Source organism: Cuculus canorus, chromosome 1, assembly GCF_017976375.1.
Source record: "Cuculus canorus isolate bCucCan1 chromosome 1, bCucCan1.pri, whole genome shotgun sequence".
In the NCBI taxonomy this organism is placed as follows: domain Eukaryota; kingdom Metazoa; phylum Chordata; class Aves; order Cuculiformes; family Cuculidae; genus Cuculus; species Cuculus canorus.
Genome location: NC_071401.1, coordinates 29,313,559 through 29,334,782, shown reverse-complemented (window position 1 = coordinate 29,334,782; position 21,224 = coordinate 29,313,559). Strand labels below are relative to the sequence as shown.

Genomic DNA, 21,224 nt, shown 5'->3' with positions numbered 1-21,224 from the left:
ACTTTTAGTCTTAATGTAGAGTTGTAAGACTTCTGTTTTTTCAATCTTTACCTAGAATCACGTGGTAAAATGGCCCAAGAATTGGGGGAAAGTACTCTGGATACTGCCTAGAAGCTGTGTATTTTATTACCTGTAGCATCCACCTCATTGCTACTTGAGTGACTACCCTTAGCCCAAACCAAAATACTGCTGCTTTAGATCTCACCTGAAGGAAGGTAAACAGAAATCAGAGGCTGAGTGATAGAAAGGTTTTCAATTAAGACATTCTCAAACACTGGAAGTGACTGTAAACCCAAAATTTAAGCCTTATTTTTTTGGGCTTTCTCTTGCCCACCTTGAAAAACACTTCTACGGGCAGAAGAGAAAGTCCCTACAGCTCATACTAGCTCACCTTGAACACATGGAATGCTTCAAACTGAATGTTGGGGCTTTTATCTCGCAGCAAGTTCATCATTAGCTTCAGATTTTCTGGCTTGCTGATGTATTTTGTCATGATCGCAAAGTTGTGTCGATCCAGAATCAATTCACCCAGAAGCTATAGAGGCAATTACAGGTTTTTCAGTTTGATACATTATTTTTGAATGCAAAGAAAGCAGCAACGTATTTTAATGCTTGCCTAAGAGCATTTCAGTCATCACCTTAAAAAAAAAGTAATTACACTTGTTATCATGCTGTGAGTTACTTAATTCCCAGCAATATTCATCTTCTAAACACTACAGAGAGGGATCCCACAGATGGGCTGGGTGTAATAAGAGCTGCTGTGAGCCAGCTTGGACAGAAGCAAGTGTAGTGCAGCTGTCCCACAGAGGCACCTTCATTTCATTCAGATGTTACATTAACACGCCTATCTGGTCTCACCTGCATGTTATGTCAGACTTGGTGCTGCACCAGCAAGCAGCACCAGACAAACAGAGACGTTCATGTTATTCTCCAATTCATTTTAACCTCAGTTATGAACCAAAGTACAGATTTGAGGTCAGAGTAAAAACGCAGTGCTTGTTCCATAGAAACAGCCCAGTGCTTCATTAGAAAGAAAATTCACAGTGAGCTCTTCTGCATTGTAAGGGCAGCACCTCTAAGCGCTTATTTCTTTTTTATTAGAAAGTATATGGCCGCTCCATTGCCCTACATGCATGCTGATATTCTGCATAACATGGAGCTCAAATTTAGAAGGAAAGTGCTGAGAAACTTTACCTTCAAAGATTGTCTCTTCGTTACATAATTTTCAGAATGAAGAAGTTTTTCATAATCCTCAAAGATCTAGAGTAACAAGAAAACACAAATGAATCCAATTCACGTCCATCCTTCTTCCTCCCCGTCCTTCTCACCCCAGAGAAGAGGCCACAGCAGTGCTACCCTTGAATGCTTCACTGCGATGCCAGGCACAGCTCTCGTGGCCTTTTTTCTTGGCTGGTTATCACACAGTGAATTAATGCCCAGGAACACTCTTCTTCCAAATACTGCAGAGAGGGATACCACATATGGACTGCACATAATAGGACAAGTGCAAGCCAACTAGGACAGAAGTGAGATAATGCCTGTGCAGCCTTCTCTTAGAAGAGGGTGAACCTGCTGCCAGGACACATGGGTCCAGCACGTGATGTCCACACACTCATACCATGGTAACAACCTGCTTTGTGATTTAACACAATACCCCAAACTGGTGGTGGTGCATCACATACTGGCGTATGCCAAAAGCTCCTGCCATCTGCCCTGAGCACCCTCACTCTTTAAAGCCCAACAAGGGTCAGTAGGAGTAGAGCATGTGCTGGCTTTTGCAAGATTGGGCCAAAGGAATCTTGTGGTCAAGAAGACTGAGTGAGAGGGTTTGGGTATGTTCAAACTACCTACCAAACAAGTGAAAACCTCAACATTGCTGTCCAGGAATCATCTGAAAAAATTGTTCACTTCCACAATTTATACTTAAAATTTTAAATGTGAAAATAAAGGTAGAATGTGGACTGTTCCAATGCCAGTGCTTCAATGCTAAGAGAAGAGGCTTGCAGAGATGCTAATTTTGCTCCAATTAAGCTGCATTTGTGACTTAGCAATAATAAGCCTCATCTTTATTTAACCTTCTTGGTAACTCTAGAATGAAAGAAATGAAATCGCAGAAGTCTTTGGCCTTTTCAGTTTGGCAATGAAATAAAGAATATCTCAGGTAACATGAGAATATAACCTGTAGTCTAATTCCATGATCCATATCAGTCAAATTTTAATTGGTTTCAATGGAATTTTTCTGACCCACATTTGGTTCAAAACCGAGCCAAAAACTCAAAGCGAAAAATGGCAGGAAACCAAGGGACTAATTGATTTAGGACGGCAAGAGGAATACTCAGACCTCAATCTCCCTGTTAGATACACATAATTTCCAGGAATGCTAAAACTTCTTCCAGTAACTCTTCTCCTCTGTCCAAAGCATCTGTGACACCTGTATGGCCCTGTTGCTGCTGGAATATCACAAAGTGGTCTTTCTTGTGGTGAGGGGGCCAAAACTGAACACGGTACCTGAAGGAGGCCCTTCCAGTACCTGAAAGGTCTACAAGAAAACTGGGGAGGGACTGTTTACAAAGGCTTGTAGTGATAGGACAAGGTGCAATAAGTATAAATTGGAGAGGAGCAGATTCAGGCTAGATATAAGGAATAATTTCTTCATGATGAGAGTGGTGAGGCACTGGAGCAGGTTGCCCAGGGAAGTTGTGGACACCCCATCCCTATAAGTGTTCAAGGCCAGGTTGGATGGGGCCTTGGGCAGCCTGGACTAGTGGGAGGTATCCCTGCCCATGACACAGGGGTTGGGACTAGATGATCTTTAAGGTCCCTTCCATCCCAAACCATTCTATGGTTCTATGAAAAATGTGCATGCATTTTTCCCCACAATGTATTTACATACAAAGTTGACAGTTCCATTCACACATGAGAAGACACAATGCATGCAAAGAGGAATAAAACTTGCTTTTAAACTGTGAGTTCCCCTGAAACTTTGGCATGTGTCTGTGTGCGTGCAGAGGGGTACCTGCATTTCAAATGCCACATGGGGATTCTGCTTTAGTAAAAACAATGTTTTGCAGTGTTACATAGCCCTCTGCTATGAGAGCTCACTTTTTCTAGCTAAGCACGGACAGATTTTTAAAAAATTTTTCTATCATTTCTACTTACCACATCATAGTTTTGTTCCAGAAATTCTGCTACCAACAATTTGTGTCGTGTTAATAGGTCCTGGGGAAGAACAGAGAAAGGTTATAGTGTGCTCATTTGATTGTCTCTCGCTTCTCAAATTTTTTATTTTAGCTTTTTTACCAGGTCATCTTTTACAGGGTATTTACAACATGATTTCCATAGACAGAAAGCATTTAAAAACAAAACTGCATTGTGCATTCATTGGGATTTTAGGGAGAATTAAGTGAATACTCACAGATTCAATATTCCAACACTCACTCTTTTTATTCCTTTTCACTCCCAACTTTTCTTAAGGCCACCATATAATCGTTAGGTTGGAAAAGACCTCTGAGATCATCAACTCCTGTCCACTACTAAATCATATCCCCAACCACCTCATCTACCTGCCTTTTAAACACCTCCAGGTGTGGTGATTCAACCACCTACCTGGGTAGCCTATTCCCGTGCTCGATAACCTGTTCTGCAAAAACATTTTTCCTAATGTCCAATCTATACTTCCCTGATGCAGCTTGACACCATTCCCTCTTGTTCTATCACCTATCACTTGGGAGAAGAGACCAACATCCACCTCTCCAAACCTTATTTTAGGTAGTTGTAGAGAGCAATTTGGTCTCCTCTCAGTCTCCTCTTCTCCAAGCTAAACAACCCCAATTCCCTCAGCCACTCCTCATAAGACTTGTTCTCCAGGCCCTTCACCAGCTTCGTTGCTGTTCTCTGGACACGCTCCAGGACCTCAATGTCTTTCTTGTAGTGAGGGGCCCAAAACTGAACACAGTATTTGAGCTGCGGTCTAGCCAGTGCTGAATACTTAAAATAAACTGGGGTGGTGTTTATTAAAGTAAATCAACCCTTTATGGAAGGATCACCTATGGACCCAAAGCCAAAAGTGATCTACATGCTACCCCACAGCTGGAAATTATGCTGTTTGATCAACTGCTATTGTTCATCTCCAATGAACATAGCAAGGAAGACTCAGATTAATCCAACATATATATACATATTTAAAGCCTAAAAGTTAGGCACCAATCTAAGCCAGGCAGCCAGGCTCCCTTCACAGCTACTTCATCCCCAGAAGGGAGTCTCACATAGGTGGGATGAATCCTTGCTGCTCCTCTTTTTCTGCAGGTAGGCATACTGATACAACAGCAGCAGATATCTGGATGGGATGCCTGCTATGCTTAAAGGCCAACTAATTAAAATTTAAATTAAAGCAACCTCTCTCACAGAATAGGAATGCTGGTGCTCAGCGACAGAGATGCAAATGTTCAGTTCCAGAAGAAATCAAGTCTCTTTACTGGATGAATAGCTATGAAATGAAATGGCCGGTTTGAGGCATTTAAATTTAATTTTTATCTTATTGCCTCTTTTAAAACATAACATTGATCACAATAAATGCCTGATGAAGTCCATTCAAGTTGATATTTTTTCAGTCAATTAGTTTCTGCTATCATTTGCATCATCTTTTCCTTGGTTTCCCTACCCAGTCAGAAAGCTGATGAGCAGCTGAAGTACATGCACAGACACATCCGCTGCAGCATCACAAATGAAATAAATCCTTTACATGCTAATCCTTTAATTTTTTTTTTTACCATCAATCACAGGATGAAAGCAGAGTGCTATAAAACCCAATACATGTTTTCAATACATTCCTTGATTTAGCAGGACTGCAACGATAGCAGTCTAAAAGGCTGAGTGCAACAAAAGTGATGCACAAGCTTTTATGCAGCACACTTAGGAGGCAAGTACAACATTTTTCAATAGGGGGCACAAACGGAATATAATCCAAAATGAATTTTTCACAGAAAATCACAAGAGAGCCTGCAGCAGCAGTATTCCATCAGCACTCCTCCCAGACACTGCTGATACCCTCCACAGCTGACTGTATCTCTAAACACAGGCTGTATTCCACTGCATTTTTAGCAGCTCTGTTTCCTCTCTGCGGTGCACCTGGCTGAATTTAATTAAGAAGTACATCTCCAGATCATAAGAAATTCCAATACTTCCCCTACTATAAATATCCTCAGACTTTAATGCACATTTAATTAAGCCCTTCTCTGAAGCATAGACTACGTAAGGCTTTCAGCTCTGAACGAGACACCCCAGTGGCAACACTACAAACCCAGCATGAGGGAAACTGAACCAAACACAGGAGTTTGGTAATCCAGCCAGCGAGCAATCATAGCACTTATTTTTATGGTATTAGAAATTAAGTTGCTCCATATTTCATGATTCAGTCACTTCCACATCACTTCTTGCTGTTACAGCTATTCAGAGTAACAGACAAATAGGAGATGAGATGAACGCCTGCTTTATCTCCAGAACTAACCAGGTATCAGGTCAGACAATTTAAAATAAGAGGGAACAATTATTTTTTTAAAAAATGCAGTTCATAGATTTTCCCCAAGCATTTTAAAAGGTGATTTCTGCCCGATGGCTGAGGATGAACTGCCCTCATCCTCCTCTCTTGCCAGTGCATGTGTAGAATCCTACTTTTAAATCTTGATAAAAGTACACACAGATTACAGCAAACAGAAGTAAGTTCCACAGCCGTATTTCTTTGAACAACAAAATTCCCTCTTTTCTTAGGAGGGTTGCAGTAGTCTGCGGTTGCTGTTGCAGCTTAACTGACCATTGTCTTCATTCTGCCTCCTGGCTGGGGTGAAGGCTGTCCATCACCAACCACACACACTGCTCTCATGCTCTAAGTAGGACCTGGGGAAGAGATACAAGTCTTTTCTGCCGAGCTGAGAACAGAGTCTAGGAGGACTTTTTCTGACCAGAGACTACGACTTCCGAACATAGGGGAAAATGACAGAGTTGGAAAATTGAAGTATCTCAGTTATGGGGTTTTTTACACAGTCCTACACTGTACTTTTATTTGTCTGTGTTTCTGTGCTACTTCAACTTTCTTAATGTATACCTGATGAACTTAAAATAATTGAAAGATGCTGCTATTCATTAATGGGTGGTTTGAATTGGTAATCCTGCTCAATTTATTACTGAAGAAAGCAACTTTATTGCCATTATGCAAATCTTTACCCCATTCAGAAGGTTAGGGAAAACCAAGGCCTGGTTTCAGTATGCACTGAATCGCTGAACTGAACTCTTAACATTCCTCACAGTTATTCCTAAGGTCTACCAAATTGTGGTCCTAATTAGCTTTGGGAGGAAAGAATGAACAATGTGTTTCTATGACAGCAAGGAACCCAATGATAGAAGAAAAAAAGGAGTTACATCTATATTTAGCAGAGTCTTTACCTTAATTTTCCCCAGCTTTCTTGCATTATTTTTTAGAAATAAATTAATCTTCCCTGTATATTAAGCTCATAGGCACCAAATTTTGCTCAAAGCCTATACTATTACCTTGCAGGAAAGATGGGACTTTTTACAAAGACTTGTAGTGATAGGACTGGGGGAATGGCTAGAAATTGGAGAGGAGCAGATTTAGACTAGACATAGGGAGGAATTTCTTCACAATGAGGGTGGTGAGGCACTGGCACAGGTTGCCCAGAGAAGTTGTGGCTGCCCCATCCCTAGAGGTGTGGAAGGCCAGGTTGGATGGGGCCTCGGGCAGCCTGATCTAGTGGGAGGCGTCTATGCCTATGGCAGGGGGGTTGGAACTGGACGGGCTTTAAGGTCCCTTCCAACCCAAACTACTCTATGATTCTATGATTCTATATTAACTCTAAGAAATTGGGTGAGTTTCACTCAACTTCATTTTTAACATAACAGAATCTATACAGGGTCTACGCTGTCCTTTCACCTACTCCGTTTGTAGCAGTAGGTCCTTACACTGAACCATATGTCACAAAAGTAAGCAGATGAATACACTGTAAAACAATCAACAGGCACAGCATTAATTAACCTTGAAAGTCAAACTCAGAAGGGTCAGCAAAAATTATAAGGATTTCAAAAATGAATTTTAAATAATTCCTTCTATTTACTTGTTGTGGTCATGATGGGTAGTGGTTTTGTGTCCAGAGGAAGATAGGGAGAGAAAACAGTTATGCATTTTACAGGAACTGTACATAATACATGATTAATTTGAGTTTTAACCCAAGGTCTTTTATGGAACCATTTATAAGGCACACAAACAGTTCATCCCCTTTAAAGGTAAGGGAAGCAGGCAGAGCAAGAGACTCCCTTGGCTTAACTATGAGCACCTGAGTCTGCTCAAAACCAAAAGAGAAGGGTACTACAGATGGAAATGTGGACAAATACTCGTTGAGAACTACAGGGGCAGTGACAGGGCATGCAGAGATACATTTAGAAAAGTAAAAGCTCAGCTGGATTTGAAACTGGCCAGAAATGTCAAAAAATACAAGAAAGGGCTTTTCAGATACGTGAACAAGTACAAACAGAAGGAAAATACTGGCCCACAGTTAAGCAGAAGAGGTGAATTGGTCACCAACACCACTGAAAAGGCAAAGGTTCTCAACACTTTCTTCACCTCTGTCTTTACCAGCACTGTTGGGCCCCAGGCCTTGGGAACAAAAACTCGAGTCAATGCAAACACAGACCCACTGTCAGTGAAAGAAGAGTTGGTTTGTGAACTGTCAGAGGAGCTTGACCCCTACAAATTGGTGGGCCCCGACAACATCTATCCAAGGGTTTTAAGAGAGCTGGCTGATGTGAGGCCACTCTCCATAATCTTTGAGAAGTCATGGAAATCCAGGAATGTCCTAGAAGACTGGAAGGCAGATAACGTCACCCTCATCTACAGGAAGTGCTTAAAGGAAGATCCAGGAAATTTACATCTATCAGTCTTCAGTCCCTGGGAAAGTTATGGAATGAATCCTCCTGGGGGCTATCACAAGTCACATTGGGAAAAGCTAGCACAGATTCACCAAGGGCAAATCATGCTTGACAACCCTGACTGACTCCTAAGGATGTAACATACTTGGTTGATGTGGGGTGAGCAGTGAACATCAGTTTTCTCCAAGGCTCTTGATATGATTTCCCACAGCCTCCTCTCAGAGAAGCTGATGTGTTAAGGTGTAGACAAGGGTCTGTGCCGTGGGTGGGGAGATGGCCGACAGCCACACCCAGAGGGAGGTGGTAAATAACTCCTTTTCCAACTGGCAACCTGCACAACCTTGTCTAGACTGTGCTTTTGCCAAGAAAGGCTGGACCATATGATCCTTTAGGTCCCTTCCAACCTGGTATTCTGTGATTCTATGGCTGTATGATTAAGAACACTACCAAAACATAAATCTGTATTGAATTAAAGGTTCTTTGCAGACTTGATCACTATTGTGAGCCCTGAACAATAAAAAAGCCACCCAGTTTAAAGGCAACACAACATTCAGTGACGGCTGCTGATGGAGTGTCATTATTGACACAACACTATGATGCAGGTATTGAATAATTTACCTTGAATGTAGCAAAGGCATCAGAAGCTATATCAAATGTTGACATTTCCACATATTTAAAAAAGTCTCTGAACTGTTCCGAAAAAAGTATGATCTTTGCCAAGGGTTCATGCCGGATACACTCTCTCAGCATTATTCCACAGCGTAAGGCAACACTTGGGGATTCATATCTGAAGAATGAAAAAAAACAAAATAAGTTGAAACATAGAAGAACAAAGATAAGTGTGTGTTTTTCCAGCAATGGGAAACTTGGTAGCATAGGGGGACACAACACAGGAATGGCAGCTCCCAGATACAGCACTCTACCCAGTTTCAGGACCTCAGCCCAAAGCTAAGGAGCAGACACACAGCTAAGGCTGCCAGCATTTTCCATCAAAAAGCTCTGCTTTCCCAAGCCAAAACGTCTTTTGATTTAAATGTGCATTACACCTCCTCTCTGTGGAAAGACTGAGGGAAGCACGTAACATTTCACCAGTTCCTTCATCCTTTTGGATTGATGAGAAAGCAAAGCCCAGACAATATAACAACCTCCCTCTTCAGGTTTAATTCTGAGCTCCTCAGTTTATCCAGGAAAAACATAATGCCTCATGACCATCCATCACCTCCCCACTGTCCTACAGAACGTCACTCTAGAATATTAATGTCTACCAAGGAAGGTAGGAAGAGCCTATCCAGGCCGTCTACATAGGATTAAGCATTCTGTAGCTGTGAAGAACTTTTTTGTTGTTTAGAAGGAATTCCGCTCAATCTCTCCTTTGTAGAGGCTAAAACTTTGTTCAGGAGACAAATATTTGCTCTTCAAGTTAGAATCCTGTCACAGCACAAGCATTGCAATAGTCAGGAGCCATCATGCTTCTTGATCTTGGAAAGTGAGGGAGGGGAGAGGTAATTCATCATCTATTTCTATGAAGTCTTGATTGCTTTAAAGCTGAAATTTATCTGAAACAAAACTGTTAGAAACATGATTTAAAAAAAAATTAAAAAGGTTAAAAGCCAACAGTTAGGAAGGACTTAAAATGAACTTCTTCTAGTAAACTTCAGTCACATGAAAGCAATGAAGTCCAAGGGGACAGAAAGCATGCTCTGTTTCGATAAGCTGGTTAAGCTATACCAGAACTGTGTATTATCACCCAGAGCTTATCAGCATCATTTTTCCCTTGCACAGTTAATTCCTATCACTAGACTAAAAAAAAAAAAGGAAGAAAAACACAAAACGCCATCTGTGCTGTGAGTGAGTGGGCTCTCAAATCTACCACCAGCTTGCAATTTAAAAGAATGGTAGTGTTTTGTGAGCATACCAGAGCTGCATATTCCAACTCGATGTCAACAATAGTTGTCTTAATGAAAAATGATCTAGTATTCCAAACAGGCAAATGAAACTTCCCACCCTCAAGGAAATGCAGGCACTCAAGCCTCTATTCGTTTCCTTTTAGGAAACATTTGCAAATGTGAATTTGTAACTCTTTAGACAGTTGAGATTTGCTGATGTTTTCCATTGAGGCATACCTCTCCTTGACTCCATTAACAGGTACACTAATTTCCAAGCAAAAAGAGGTGGAGTTGCTCCTAGGAGTACAGCCAGGAAAATATTTAATAGTTGGCTAAGGAATATTTTGGTTGGAATAAAAGCAAATTACATTGTTTCCAGCACAATAACTTTTTAAAACATAAGTATCAACAGAATCATTCTTCGTCAAATGTTCCATTATCTGGAAGTGGGTTATGGACCTTTGGCTATTCACATAAGCGAGGGAAGTTGGGCTTGGCTCCTGGAATATGCCTGGAAGAAGTTTCCAGGCTGCCCAGTCATAACTGGCATGTTCTTTACACCCACACTTACATGTAAAGCCACCAGGCAGGAATGAGAAAGATGTGTTTCAAAATAACTTCTAACGAGCAATTAGTGCTCTATGCTGATGTACATAGAGCAGCAAATAAAAAGAAGGTAGAGAGTTCTTCTCTGTTTGGATGAACTTACAACCTAAAGAAACCCCCACATACTGACTACTGGGGGCAACCAGAAAAGGAAATAATGGACTTCAAATATTTCAAAACACTGATTGTGGAAGCTGAAAGAGGCATGTCTGAGAGTCAAGACACATCTTGGCCCAAAGGGAATTACACTTGAATGGCTCGTGCAATGTAAGGAGCACAGACAGGATATTAGGAAGACATCATCCTGGGAGAGTCAAGACTTTGACAAACAGCTATATTCTGATCTGATCTTACACTAACTTCTATAGTTTGGGTTCCTCCTTGGATAAACTCAAGGGGAATTCTGCAACTTCAGCCGATATGCTAGTAAAGCTTTAACTGCGCTGTGATATGAAATGATCATCACAAAAACACTGGGGCAGTGACTGAGAATATTATAGCACATGGCATGATATACTTCCACAAAGGAGCTTATAGATTTATCATTTGTGAGAAACAATGCAGCTGCCAGAAACTTCAAGACCTCTGCAGTCACTGTACTAGAGGAAAAATAAGTTACATAGGACTAAAGTTATTTCTGGGCTAATGCAATATGCTGAGAAAAAAATGGCCCAAATATATCTGATATTCTATATACTAAACATTTTATTCATCTGAAATCCTATTCATACACAAAGCCTGCACGCACAGAACATAAGATACCATTAAAGCAAGTCCTCATGCAGCAGAAAGGTCCATTGACCTTAAAAAAATAGTAGTGAAATACACACTGCGTGTTTTTCTGAAGCTGAGATGCTGGAAGGAAGTAGGCAACAAGCAAAATGAAGCCTAAAAGGTAAGAACAGTTATCTCAAGCTGGCAGTGCCACTGGAGTATTAGGCAGGAAACACTGGGTGGGAGCTCTGATTCAGGATCCTTCCCACTCAACAGAGCTCACATTATGCAATGAAAAAGCAAGCTTTTGTTGATGCTGTTGGGAACTTACTGTCAGGGGGCAGAGGAAATTTTGCATCCAATACAAGTGAAACAATGACAAGCCTTCACAATAGTCCCAGACCGTTTTTTTTTATTGCCATGGTTGAAATTTTTTTTCTTTTTTCCCTCCAAATAATGTCATATAACAAACACTGAATGGTACAAGCCAGCCAAATCCACTTTCCATTCCTTAAAGCAGATTTTGATTTAATATATTTTGTTTAGCATTAAATAAATAAGAATATATGTCCTCAAGTCACGTTTTTAAGTGGCAGTGTCTAACATGAAGTGCCTGCTTCCCAGTCTCATACCTGATTGCAAACAAGCACTGCACACTGCCTGTGTGCTGCAAGCTGCCTGTTCAGGGCCCTGCCCTTGCTTTAGGCATGTACTTTAATTATCACTTCTAGACACTCCTGGCAGCAGGACACAGGCAGGTAAGGCAACATCACATTAGACATCATTAAGCTGTTCTGCAGCAGCTGCTTGGATATGATCGGGGCTGGATAGGACTGTCTTCCGGACTATTGCTGATGAAGTCAACAGCGCTGTCTAATGAGAAACTCCAGAAATGGCAATTCTGATACAGTGCAGTGCTGAGGAGAGAGAGCCAAGAAACCAAGAAGAAGGAGCCGGAGCACCAAACTAACATAGACACATTGCCACACACAGCAGCAGTTTCCAAACAGCACCTCAGTGGTGCCTTTTAAATACATCCACTGGGTCAGGTTACCTGCAGTATAATGTCTGTAAGCAGCACATATGCATAACATAAAATCTTTACTATCATCTTAATATTCTTGGTTATTACAGATGCCAAAGAATATCTGGGACATGATCCAAAACTATTTTTTAACTTTAAATAAAGCTCAGACATATGGTAATGATACATGTGCAACGTGCAAAAACAAAATGAGTGAAAAAATGTGGAGAAGACCACAAAAGCAAAGACAGAGAAGAGGGAAGAAAATGTTTGTATCTATATATGAAATTGAAAACAGTTGTACAACTTAATGACAACTGAGAAAATTATCATCGCTGTCCTGAAACAACTAGTTTGAGGTTTATACAAATGGTGAATTTTAATAAACAAGTGAAACCAAAATCCACTTAACTATCTTACTGGTTTCCTTTCTGAGGAAGCTGGTGTTTAGTAACACGAAAGTAAAGTCAAGAGTCACTTTACTTGTAAGAGCAAGGCTTAGGTCAGCCTGGCCACCCACCTGGGCTTCCCACCAACCCATGTGTGAGGAAGGCAGCGGGTCCACACCTCCTCCTGTTGCAGCAACCAAGAGCTTTGCTACTATATTCAACCACAAGACCTCAGTTCTTGAAATCTGGCTCCTGTGGTTTAGAAAACCACAGAAAACTGAGCAGAAAACAGTAGATTTCAAGGGCTGGAAAAGCAAAGCTTCTCACTAAATGAGAAGGTGCTTTTGCCAAATGTAATGGGAACAGAAACTTCAAGAGTTTTAGGTCAATGCTTGTGCACTCCTGGATGCAACTACAGCTGATGTCCTCTGCACACAACAGTCTACCACCCCTCCTTGGCCAACTTACCTTGGGAATCACAAGGTTATGACTGAGCACTGATTGCCTCAAAGGTTAAAAGACAAAAAAAAAAAGATTTAATGCTGAAAGTTGTGGAGTTCATTACTGAATTAATTAAAGTTTTTCACACGTGGCTACGTGTGAAGTCTGGCCCACAGACAAAACCATCCTTTCTATGCATTTTTCCTTCTCTCTGTTCTACCACATGGTGGTCCAGCATTTGAGTCCAGTTATTTACAGATACCACTCTAAGTCACTCCTTTAATGCAAAAAAGTCCAAATGAAACTCAGCAATCATCAACAAAGCCACTCAAGAGTTGAGGGCAGGAACTGAAATACATGTCACATACAGAGCAAAGACAATCAGCACATAATTATTCCAACAAGAAGTTTGGTGAAGAAATTATGGCCAAATAAAATAATCCGGTCATTAAAAAATATACAGTTGAGCAGAAAGAATGTCAATTTAAAAGAAACAAAATAAGAAATCTGGAACAAAATCTGATTTTTTTTAAACTAAAAGCGAGTAAGTAGATAAACTGCAATGCCATCATATTCCAGGAAATACTCTCTAATGAAAATCAAATTAAAGCACCCACCCTTTTAGAAGCATGAACAGGATATGTGGATGGGCACTAATATATTCCACAGTAGGGCTGCGTGTGCCAATCTGTCTTCTCAAGATGTTGTTAAATATCTGCGAAACGTCCTTTTTGCCCTGTTAAAGAAGAAAAATATATCTTCAACTGGAAAAAAAACATGAACAAATGACCACTTACCACAATTTCTCTTTAAAGTGGAAATTAAACTGAAAACAAAACATTTGGTCTCCTTTGGGGGCACTCCACAGTCCCACCTGTGGTTTCTTCAACACCACAAGAAGACTTCCTCCGTCAGGTGGCTCTGAAGAGTGATCATTTACACCTTGTTTTTTCTAAATGGAGATGTGCATCGACCCTATTCTGTCAAGCAAGTCCCTATCTTAAACAGAAACACTAAAATACCAAAAAAGCAAGCCACTTCCCTGCGCCAAACATGCTTTGCAGCATATACTATTGCTCTCACAGGCTCCAAATTTAAGTCGTCAAGCTAGTATCAAGCATACCTTCCCACAGCCCAGACTTACAAAGCTAAAACTTTTCATTATTCAAATGTAATCAACAACAAGTATGACTGCATTTTTGAAAATCAGGGTTAAATTTATCTCTAAAAATCTGGTTAGGCTCTTAAATAGAGCTTTAAACTAGATGTGAAGGGGGAAGGGGAGGAGACCAGGCTAGTTGGGAATGAGCCTGGAAGTGGGAAACCGGCGGCTGAGAAATGGTGTGCTGGAGAGGACCACCAGTACACCACAACAGGGCAAGTGAGGGTGAGTATAAGTGGGGACAGTAAGGATAAAACTGGGTCTGTGGAATTAGTTATTCCAAGGACCAGTCAATCGAGAATAAACTCTCTTCCCTTCATGAGGGCTGAAGGTTCATCAGCCCAGCTGAAGTGCATTTACACCAATGCACGCAGCATGGGCAATAAGAAGGATGAGCTGGAAGCTGTTGTAGGGCAAGGTGACTATGATGTCATTGCCATCACAGAAACGTGGTGGGATGACTCACATAACTGGACTTCAGCTATGTTGGGATATAAACTCTTCAGGCGGGACAGGAAGGGTAGGAAAGGAGGCGGGGTAGCCCTCTATGTCAAAGAGTGCTATGAAACTCTCGAACTGGATTACGGTGAGGACGGGATCGAGTGCCTATGGGTTAAAATCAGAGGGGCCCACAAGAAAGGGGACTTTGTGATAGGAGTCTGTTACAGACCACCCAGTCAAGAAGAAGCTGCTGATGAACTCTTCTATAAACAGCTGGGGACAGTCTCTAAATCTCTGCCTCTTGTCCTTGTGGGAGACTTTAACTTTCCGGATGTCTGCTGGGAGTACAATACAGCAGAAAGGAAACAGTCTAGGAGGTTCCTGGAGTGCATCGAAGACAACTTCCTTGCACAACTGGTTAGCGAACCAACAAGGGAGGGTGCCTTCCTAGACCTGCTGTTTGTGAATAGGGAAGGTCTTGTCGGGGATTTGACGGTTGGAGGACGCCTGGGATTAAGTGATCATGAGATGATAGGGTTTTCAGTTCTAGGTGGGATTAAGAAGGGGGTTAGCAAAGCAGTCACATTAAACTTCCAGAGGGCAGACTTTGGCCTGTTCAGAAGGTTGATTAGCAAAGTCCCGTGGGAAACAGTCCTTCAGGGCAAGGGAGCCCATGAGGGTTGGGCGCTCTTGAAAAATGAAATCCTATCAGCTCAAGAGCAGGCCATCCCTGTGTTCCGGAAAAGGAGCCGGCGGGGGGAAAAGCCAGCTTGGTGGAGCAGGGTGATCTCAAGATGCGTCAATAAGAAAAAGAAGCTCTATGTGCTCTGGAGGAAAGGACAGGCATCTTGGGTGGACTACAGGGACGAAGTGAGATCGTGCAGGGAAAAAATCAGGAGGGCCAAGGCCCAACTAGAATTAAAACTCGCTAAGTCTGTAAAAGACAACAAAAAGTCTTTCTACAAGTACATTAACAGGAAAAGGAGGACGAGGGAGAATATCCAGTCTCTAGTGGATGCAGAAGGAATAACAGTGACAGGGGATAAGGACAAGGCTGAGGTACTTAATGCCTTCTTCGCCTCAGTCTTTAATAGCAAAGAAAGTTGTTCCTTCTGTTTACAAATCCAAGAGTTAGAGGGGCAGATTGAGGCTCCCGTGATCCAAGAGGAGGCGGTTAGAGACTTGCTTGCCCAGCTAGACGTCCACAAGTCTATGGGGCCGGATGGGATCCACCCAAGAGTATTGAAGGAACTGGCGGATGTCCTTTCCAAACCCCTATCCATCATCTTCCAGAGGTCCTGGCTGACTGGGGAAGTTCCACTAGACTGGAGGCTGGCTGATGTTGTGCCCATATACAAGAAGGGTTGCAGAGAGGATCCGGGGAACTACAGGCCTGTCAGTCTCACCTCAGTGCCAGGGAAAGTCATGGAACAGGTAATCTTGAGTGCTATCATGAAGCACACGCAAGAGAACCGGGTGATCAGGCCCAGTCAACATGGGTTTACAAAAGGCAGATCTTGCCAAACTAACCTGATCACCTTCTATGACAAAATCACTCAACTACTGGATGGGGGAAAGGCTGTGGATGTAGTCTTCTTGGACTTCAGTAAAGCCTTTGACACAGTTTCTCACAGCATTCTGCTGCAGAAACTGTCAGCCTCTGGCCTGGACAGGCGCACACTCTCCTGGGTTGAAAACTGGTTGGATGGCCGGGCCCAGAGAGTGGTGGTCAATGGAGTTAACTCCAGCTGGAGGCCAGTCACAAGTGGAGTTCCTCAGGGCTCAGTACTGGGTCCAGCTCTGTTCAATATCTTTATCAATGACCTGGATGAAGGCATTGAGTGCACCCTCAGCAAGTTTGCAGATGACACTAAGCTGGGAGGAAGTGTCGACCTGCTGGAGGGTAGGGAGGCTCTGCAAAGGGATCTGAACAGGCTGGACTGCTGGGCCGAGACCAATGGGATGAGGTTTAACAAGACCAAATGCAGGGTCCTGCACTTGGGGCACAACAACCCTATGCAGCGCTACAGACTGGGGGAAGAATGGCTGGAGAGCTGCACAGAAGAGAAGGACCTGGGGGTGCTGGTTGACAGCCGACTGAACATGAGCCAGCAGTGTGCCCAGGTGGCCAAGAAGGCCAATGGCATCTTGGCTTGTATCAGAAATGGGGTCACCAGCAGGTCCAGGGAGGTTATTCTCCCTCTGTACTCGGCACTGGTGAGACCGCACCTCGAATACTGTGTTCAGTTCTGGGCCCCTCACCACAAGAAGGATGTTGAGGCTCTGGAGCGTGTCCAGAGAAGAGCAACAAAGCTGGTGAGGGGGCTGGAGAACAAGTCTTATGAGGAGCGGCTGAGAGAGCTGGGGTTGTTTAGCCTTGAGAAGAGGAGGCTGAGGGGAGACCTTATTACTCTCTACAACTACCTGAAAGGAGGTTGTGGAGAGGAGGGAGCTGGCCTCTTCTCCCAAGTGACAGGGGACAGGACTAGAGGGAATGGCCTGAAGCTCCGTCAGGGGAGGTTCAGGTTGGATATCAGAAAAAAATTCTTCACAGTAAGAGTCATTGGGTACTGGAACAGGCTGCCCAGGGAGGTGGTCGAGTCGCCTTCCCTAGAGGTGTTTAAGGAACGGGTGGATGAAGTACTTAGGGACATGGTTTAGGGAGTGTTGGGAGCGGTTGGACTCGATGATCCAATGGGTCCTTTCCAACCTTGTGATTCTGTGATTCTGTGATTCTGTGATTCTGTGATTCTGTGAAATTTAAAACTGTGCCCATTATTTCACCACAAAGAACAAAATGATCACTACTGACAAAATGTCTGCATCACATAGATGCCTCTGCTTTAGTCACAACCAAGATTCTTCGCTTTGTCCTACTTTTCTCCTGTATACACGTATCCGCACAATCACGTTTTTGTCTTCAAATGCTTCCCCATGCAAAGAGCTTTTCAGAAGGTATTTCCAAATTATGTTCTATTAAGCCACAGGATTTGCCAATACATCTTGCATTAGAAGGCCTCTTCCTCCCCCGCTGCTCTCTCCCCTGGCCACAGGAGACAAATTGATGTGTGAAATTAACAGAGAGGGGAGAACTCTGCACTAATGACCAGTAACCAAGGCACTGAGTCAACAGCAGGTCACTGTGCACAGGGTTAGCTAAAGCAAAAGGTCACTTATAATCTGTACATGCTTATTGATCTGTCTGGAGAGGACAAACATTCCTTGGCGGAGAACTTATTGAATGTTTGAAGCCAAAGAGCAGATAGTTTCACACAGAGGGAAATTCCCTGGTTTCACCTCTACAAATAAATCACTGCTGAGAAACACAAAATGTTCTGCTTCCAACCCAGCTGGCTTGGACACTCAGGGAATTAAATAGGACAATCAAATCAGACCAGGCCAGTCCATCTGCCTTTGTCTGCAAGATGGACATTTTGACCCTTGGACATTCTCTTAATTAAGTGAATTCTTTAGAAAGACATTCCATTCTCCCCTATCTTTACAACACCCTTAACGTATGTTTGGAATCTTATGATCTCCAGTGGCTTCAGCCATTGCTCCAAGACAAAAACAATCCAGACAGACAAGAGCTGTTGAAAGGGAGCAGTGAAAATGGCCAAAAATTAAGTAATCCTCTCTGCCAGGCCAAATTTTATATTTGTTACTTAATATTAGGTGTACTGCAGCATTCTATCCAATATCAAAGAGGAAAGATATAGATAGACAGATAGATATAATAGCAGGGAGGAGCTATATAGATCCCATTATATCAAATTTTCTAGAGACCAGTGATGGTAAAATCTGAAGAAGTTGGTCCCTCTGGGCTCTCCTGGAGAGAAGGGAGGCTGATAACAAGGAACCAAGGCAGACTTCCCTCACTCCAGACATCTATAAAAATTGTAGAAATACTTTTGCAATGCTTCTCTCTTGGATCGGTGATTCAAGTTTGTCTTATAATGAAATACATACGGCCACTGAAGCACAAGATAAGGCAGCATGGAGAGAAGATATGATAGCTAGACAAAACAAAAAGCCCTACAAAGGATGCCATGATTTGAATAAGAAATTTCATTATATATATACACCATAATTTAGCTCCCTATTCAAGACAAAGTAAGGGAAAGCTTCTAACATCAGCAGTCCTGGGCTTGTGGCTATTTACTCTCTTTTATTGGCTTTACAGCTTGTGAACCTTTAGGCTTACACACAGTTAGTAACATATTTTTTTTAATTGACTTTTTCTGTATGCACACTTTCCTCAGTTCTTCGAAGTTCAACAATAAATTTCACATCTTAAATTTCCAAAAATTTATTCTTATCTTGATTCAGAGCTCCTGCTCAAAACCAACTTTCGTGCTTCATAACAGCACACTAACAAATTACATCTTGTTCCTTGAGTGGCAGAAGCCACAAACCTGTGTCTTCTACAGATATGTGATGGACATATGCATGGACATGACAGTCTACCCTACACATATGCACACCCCTAGACACATGTGCTGTTAAGTGTCCTGGCAGATGAAACACAAATAAAAGAGGACTCAAGTCTCTGCTTCTGAAGGTCAAGGGAGGTGATTCTGCCCCTCTATTCCTCTCTTGTGAGACCTCATCTGGAGTATTCTGTCCAGTTCTGGAATCCTCAACATAAGAAGGATATGGAACTGTTGGAATGAGTCCAGAGGAGGGCTACAAGGATGACGAGAGGGCTGAAGCACCTCCCATATGAGGACAGGCTGACAGAGTTGGGCTTGTTCAGCCTGGAGAAGAGAAGGCTCAGAGGAGATCTTATAGCGACCTTCCAGTACCTGAAGGGGCTGCAAGAAAGCTGGGGAGGGACTGTTCACAAAGTCTTGAAGTGATAGGGCTAGGGGCAATGGGTATAAATTGGAGAGGGGGAGATTTAGACTAGGCACAAGGAAGAATTTCTTCACCATGAGTGGTGAGGCACTGGCACAGGTTGCCCATGGAAGTTGTGGCTGCCCCATCCCTGGAGGTGTTCAAGGCCAGGTTGGATGGGACCTTGGGCAGCCTGATCTAGTGGGATGTGTTGGAAATAGATGATCTTTAAGGTCCCTTCCAACCCAAACTATTCTATGATTCTGCGATTCTGCCTTTTTCTCAGTGAGGGCATTAACTCTGGTCCAGCTCTTCTAAACAGCAACCAAGTTTCATGAAGTCTATGAAAATGTATCTTCAAATGTTAAGTACAGCAGTGCAAAACTGGTATTAAAGTGGGTAGTAGAGTTGGTGAGGAGGAGACAGGGAGTCAGAACAGAATTAAGTAACCTATATAAACATCATTCCCTTCACAAATTAGATTTTCAAGTAATTTATGATTTTGCTTTGTACCATTATATACTGATCCAAAAATTAATTTGCATGTTATGAAGTGATGAAATTGCTTGTCCCACAAAAAAGCTAAATGCCAGCTGTGGACACCAATATAACAAAATGGAAGCAGAGAAATCGATGAACTGAAAAAGTCAATGGGAATAGAAAGACAAAGCAGGAAATTTTCCTTTATCATCTTGTTCAATGACATTTCATATCTAATGTTTTGCCAAAAGCAGTATGTTTAACAGTTTTGCTAAGCAACTAAACAGGTTTTATCATGGAAAAATCTATTTTGCAATAGAATTTATTAGAACTGTTTGTAATAACAGTAATTCAGCAATGCATTTGGTATCAAAAGGGTTAAATTAGATGCATTGTATTTAATTCCAGTATACAAGCACATCTGTCAGGACACTGACCAATCTACAGGAACTACTTTCTTCAGCATATGAAGAATAGTTTTGAATGCGATAAAATTTATTTAGATTTTGGAAAAACACAGCTCTACTCACTGACAACACTGAGACCGAGGAAATGGAAAGTTTTATGTACGCTGACATACCTCAAAATCTATCAGTTGCAGGTTGGCAATAAGCGTCACTAGAAGGCCACTGTTGTATAGCTCTTGTGCCAGCTGAGCCACGATTTCTGTAGGTGGCTCCTTGTCTGTGGTCCCACACAGAATTTCCTTCATTGCTTGCAGAGATTTTGACACTTCCTCCGATGCCTGTTCATCAGCAGATATGGGGTTTATTTAAATAGAAGAAAAAATAAGAAGCGATTTATTTTAAAAGACAGGCAGTTCAAACCAAAAGCCTCTGAACATACTTGCCATGATCGTTATCTACTGAAAAAAAGATTTAATAATTTTATGTAATCACCAAGGCTGGAGCATCCACCCTGGGTCCTGCAGGTCCTACACAAGCACATGGATATATTCAATTTAAATACAACATGCCATCACTTACAGACCACAAGGATAAAATAGCAGCAGGAGTGTAATTACCAGTTGGCATGAGCAAGATCCTTTGCAGGTTTGGAGACAGGTGCTGCCTGAAAAGTGGCAGCACTTTCATGATCACTCCTCCATCCTCCCCAGTCGGGTCCGTCAATGGAGGTACCAAACTGGCCGGCTTCTCCTGCCAGCCCAGTGTCTGCTGCACTGCTTCCCCATCAACTGCTTGCTGATGAACTGCCTGGCTCCTCCACTGGTAACTCAAATAAATCCTTGTATGCCTGCCAGCTTTGCATTGCCACCACCTATTTCCCCTCATCATGTGTGGTTTGAGCCA

The 21,224-nt window shown here is 42.3% G+C and overlaps 1 protein-coding gene across 3 annotated transcripts in view; it reads right to left on the bottom strand.

Annotated features, from left to right (window-relative positions):
- The window catches only part of CAB39L (calcium binding protein 39 like), a 72,912-nt gene that overhangs the window by 8,375 nt on the left and 43,313 nt on the right, over window positions 1-21,224 (bottom strand). For all 3 annotated transcript variants that reach the window (XM_054077937.1, XM_054077927.1, XM_054077947.1), the window contains 6 exons: window positions 20,495-20,659; window positions 13,613-13,731; window positions 8,554-8,722; window positions 3,160-3,219; window positions 1,195-1,260; window positions 392-535 (listed from right to left, as the gene is read on the bottom strand). In XM_054077937.1, the coding sequence (XP_053933912.1) occupies window positions 392-535; window positions 1,195-1,260; window positions 3,160-3,219; window positions 8,554-8,722; window positions 13,613-13,731; window positions 20,495-20,659 (723 nt within the window). The remainder of the gene's footprint in view (window positions 1-391; window positions 536-1,194; window positions 1,261-3,159; window positions 3,220-8,553; window positions 8,723-13,612; window positions 13,732-20,494; window positions 20,660-21,224) is intronic.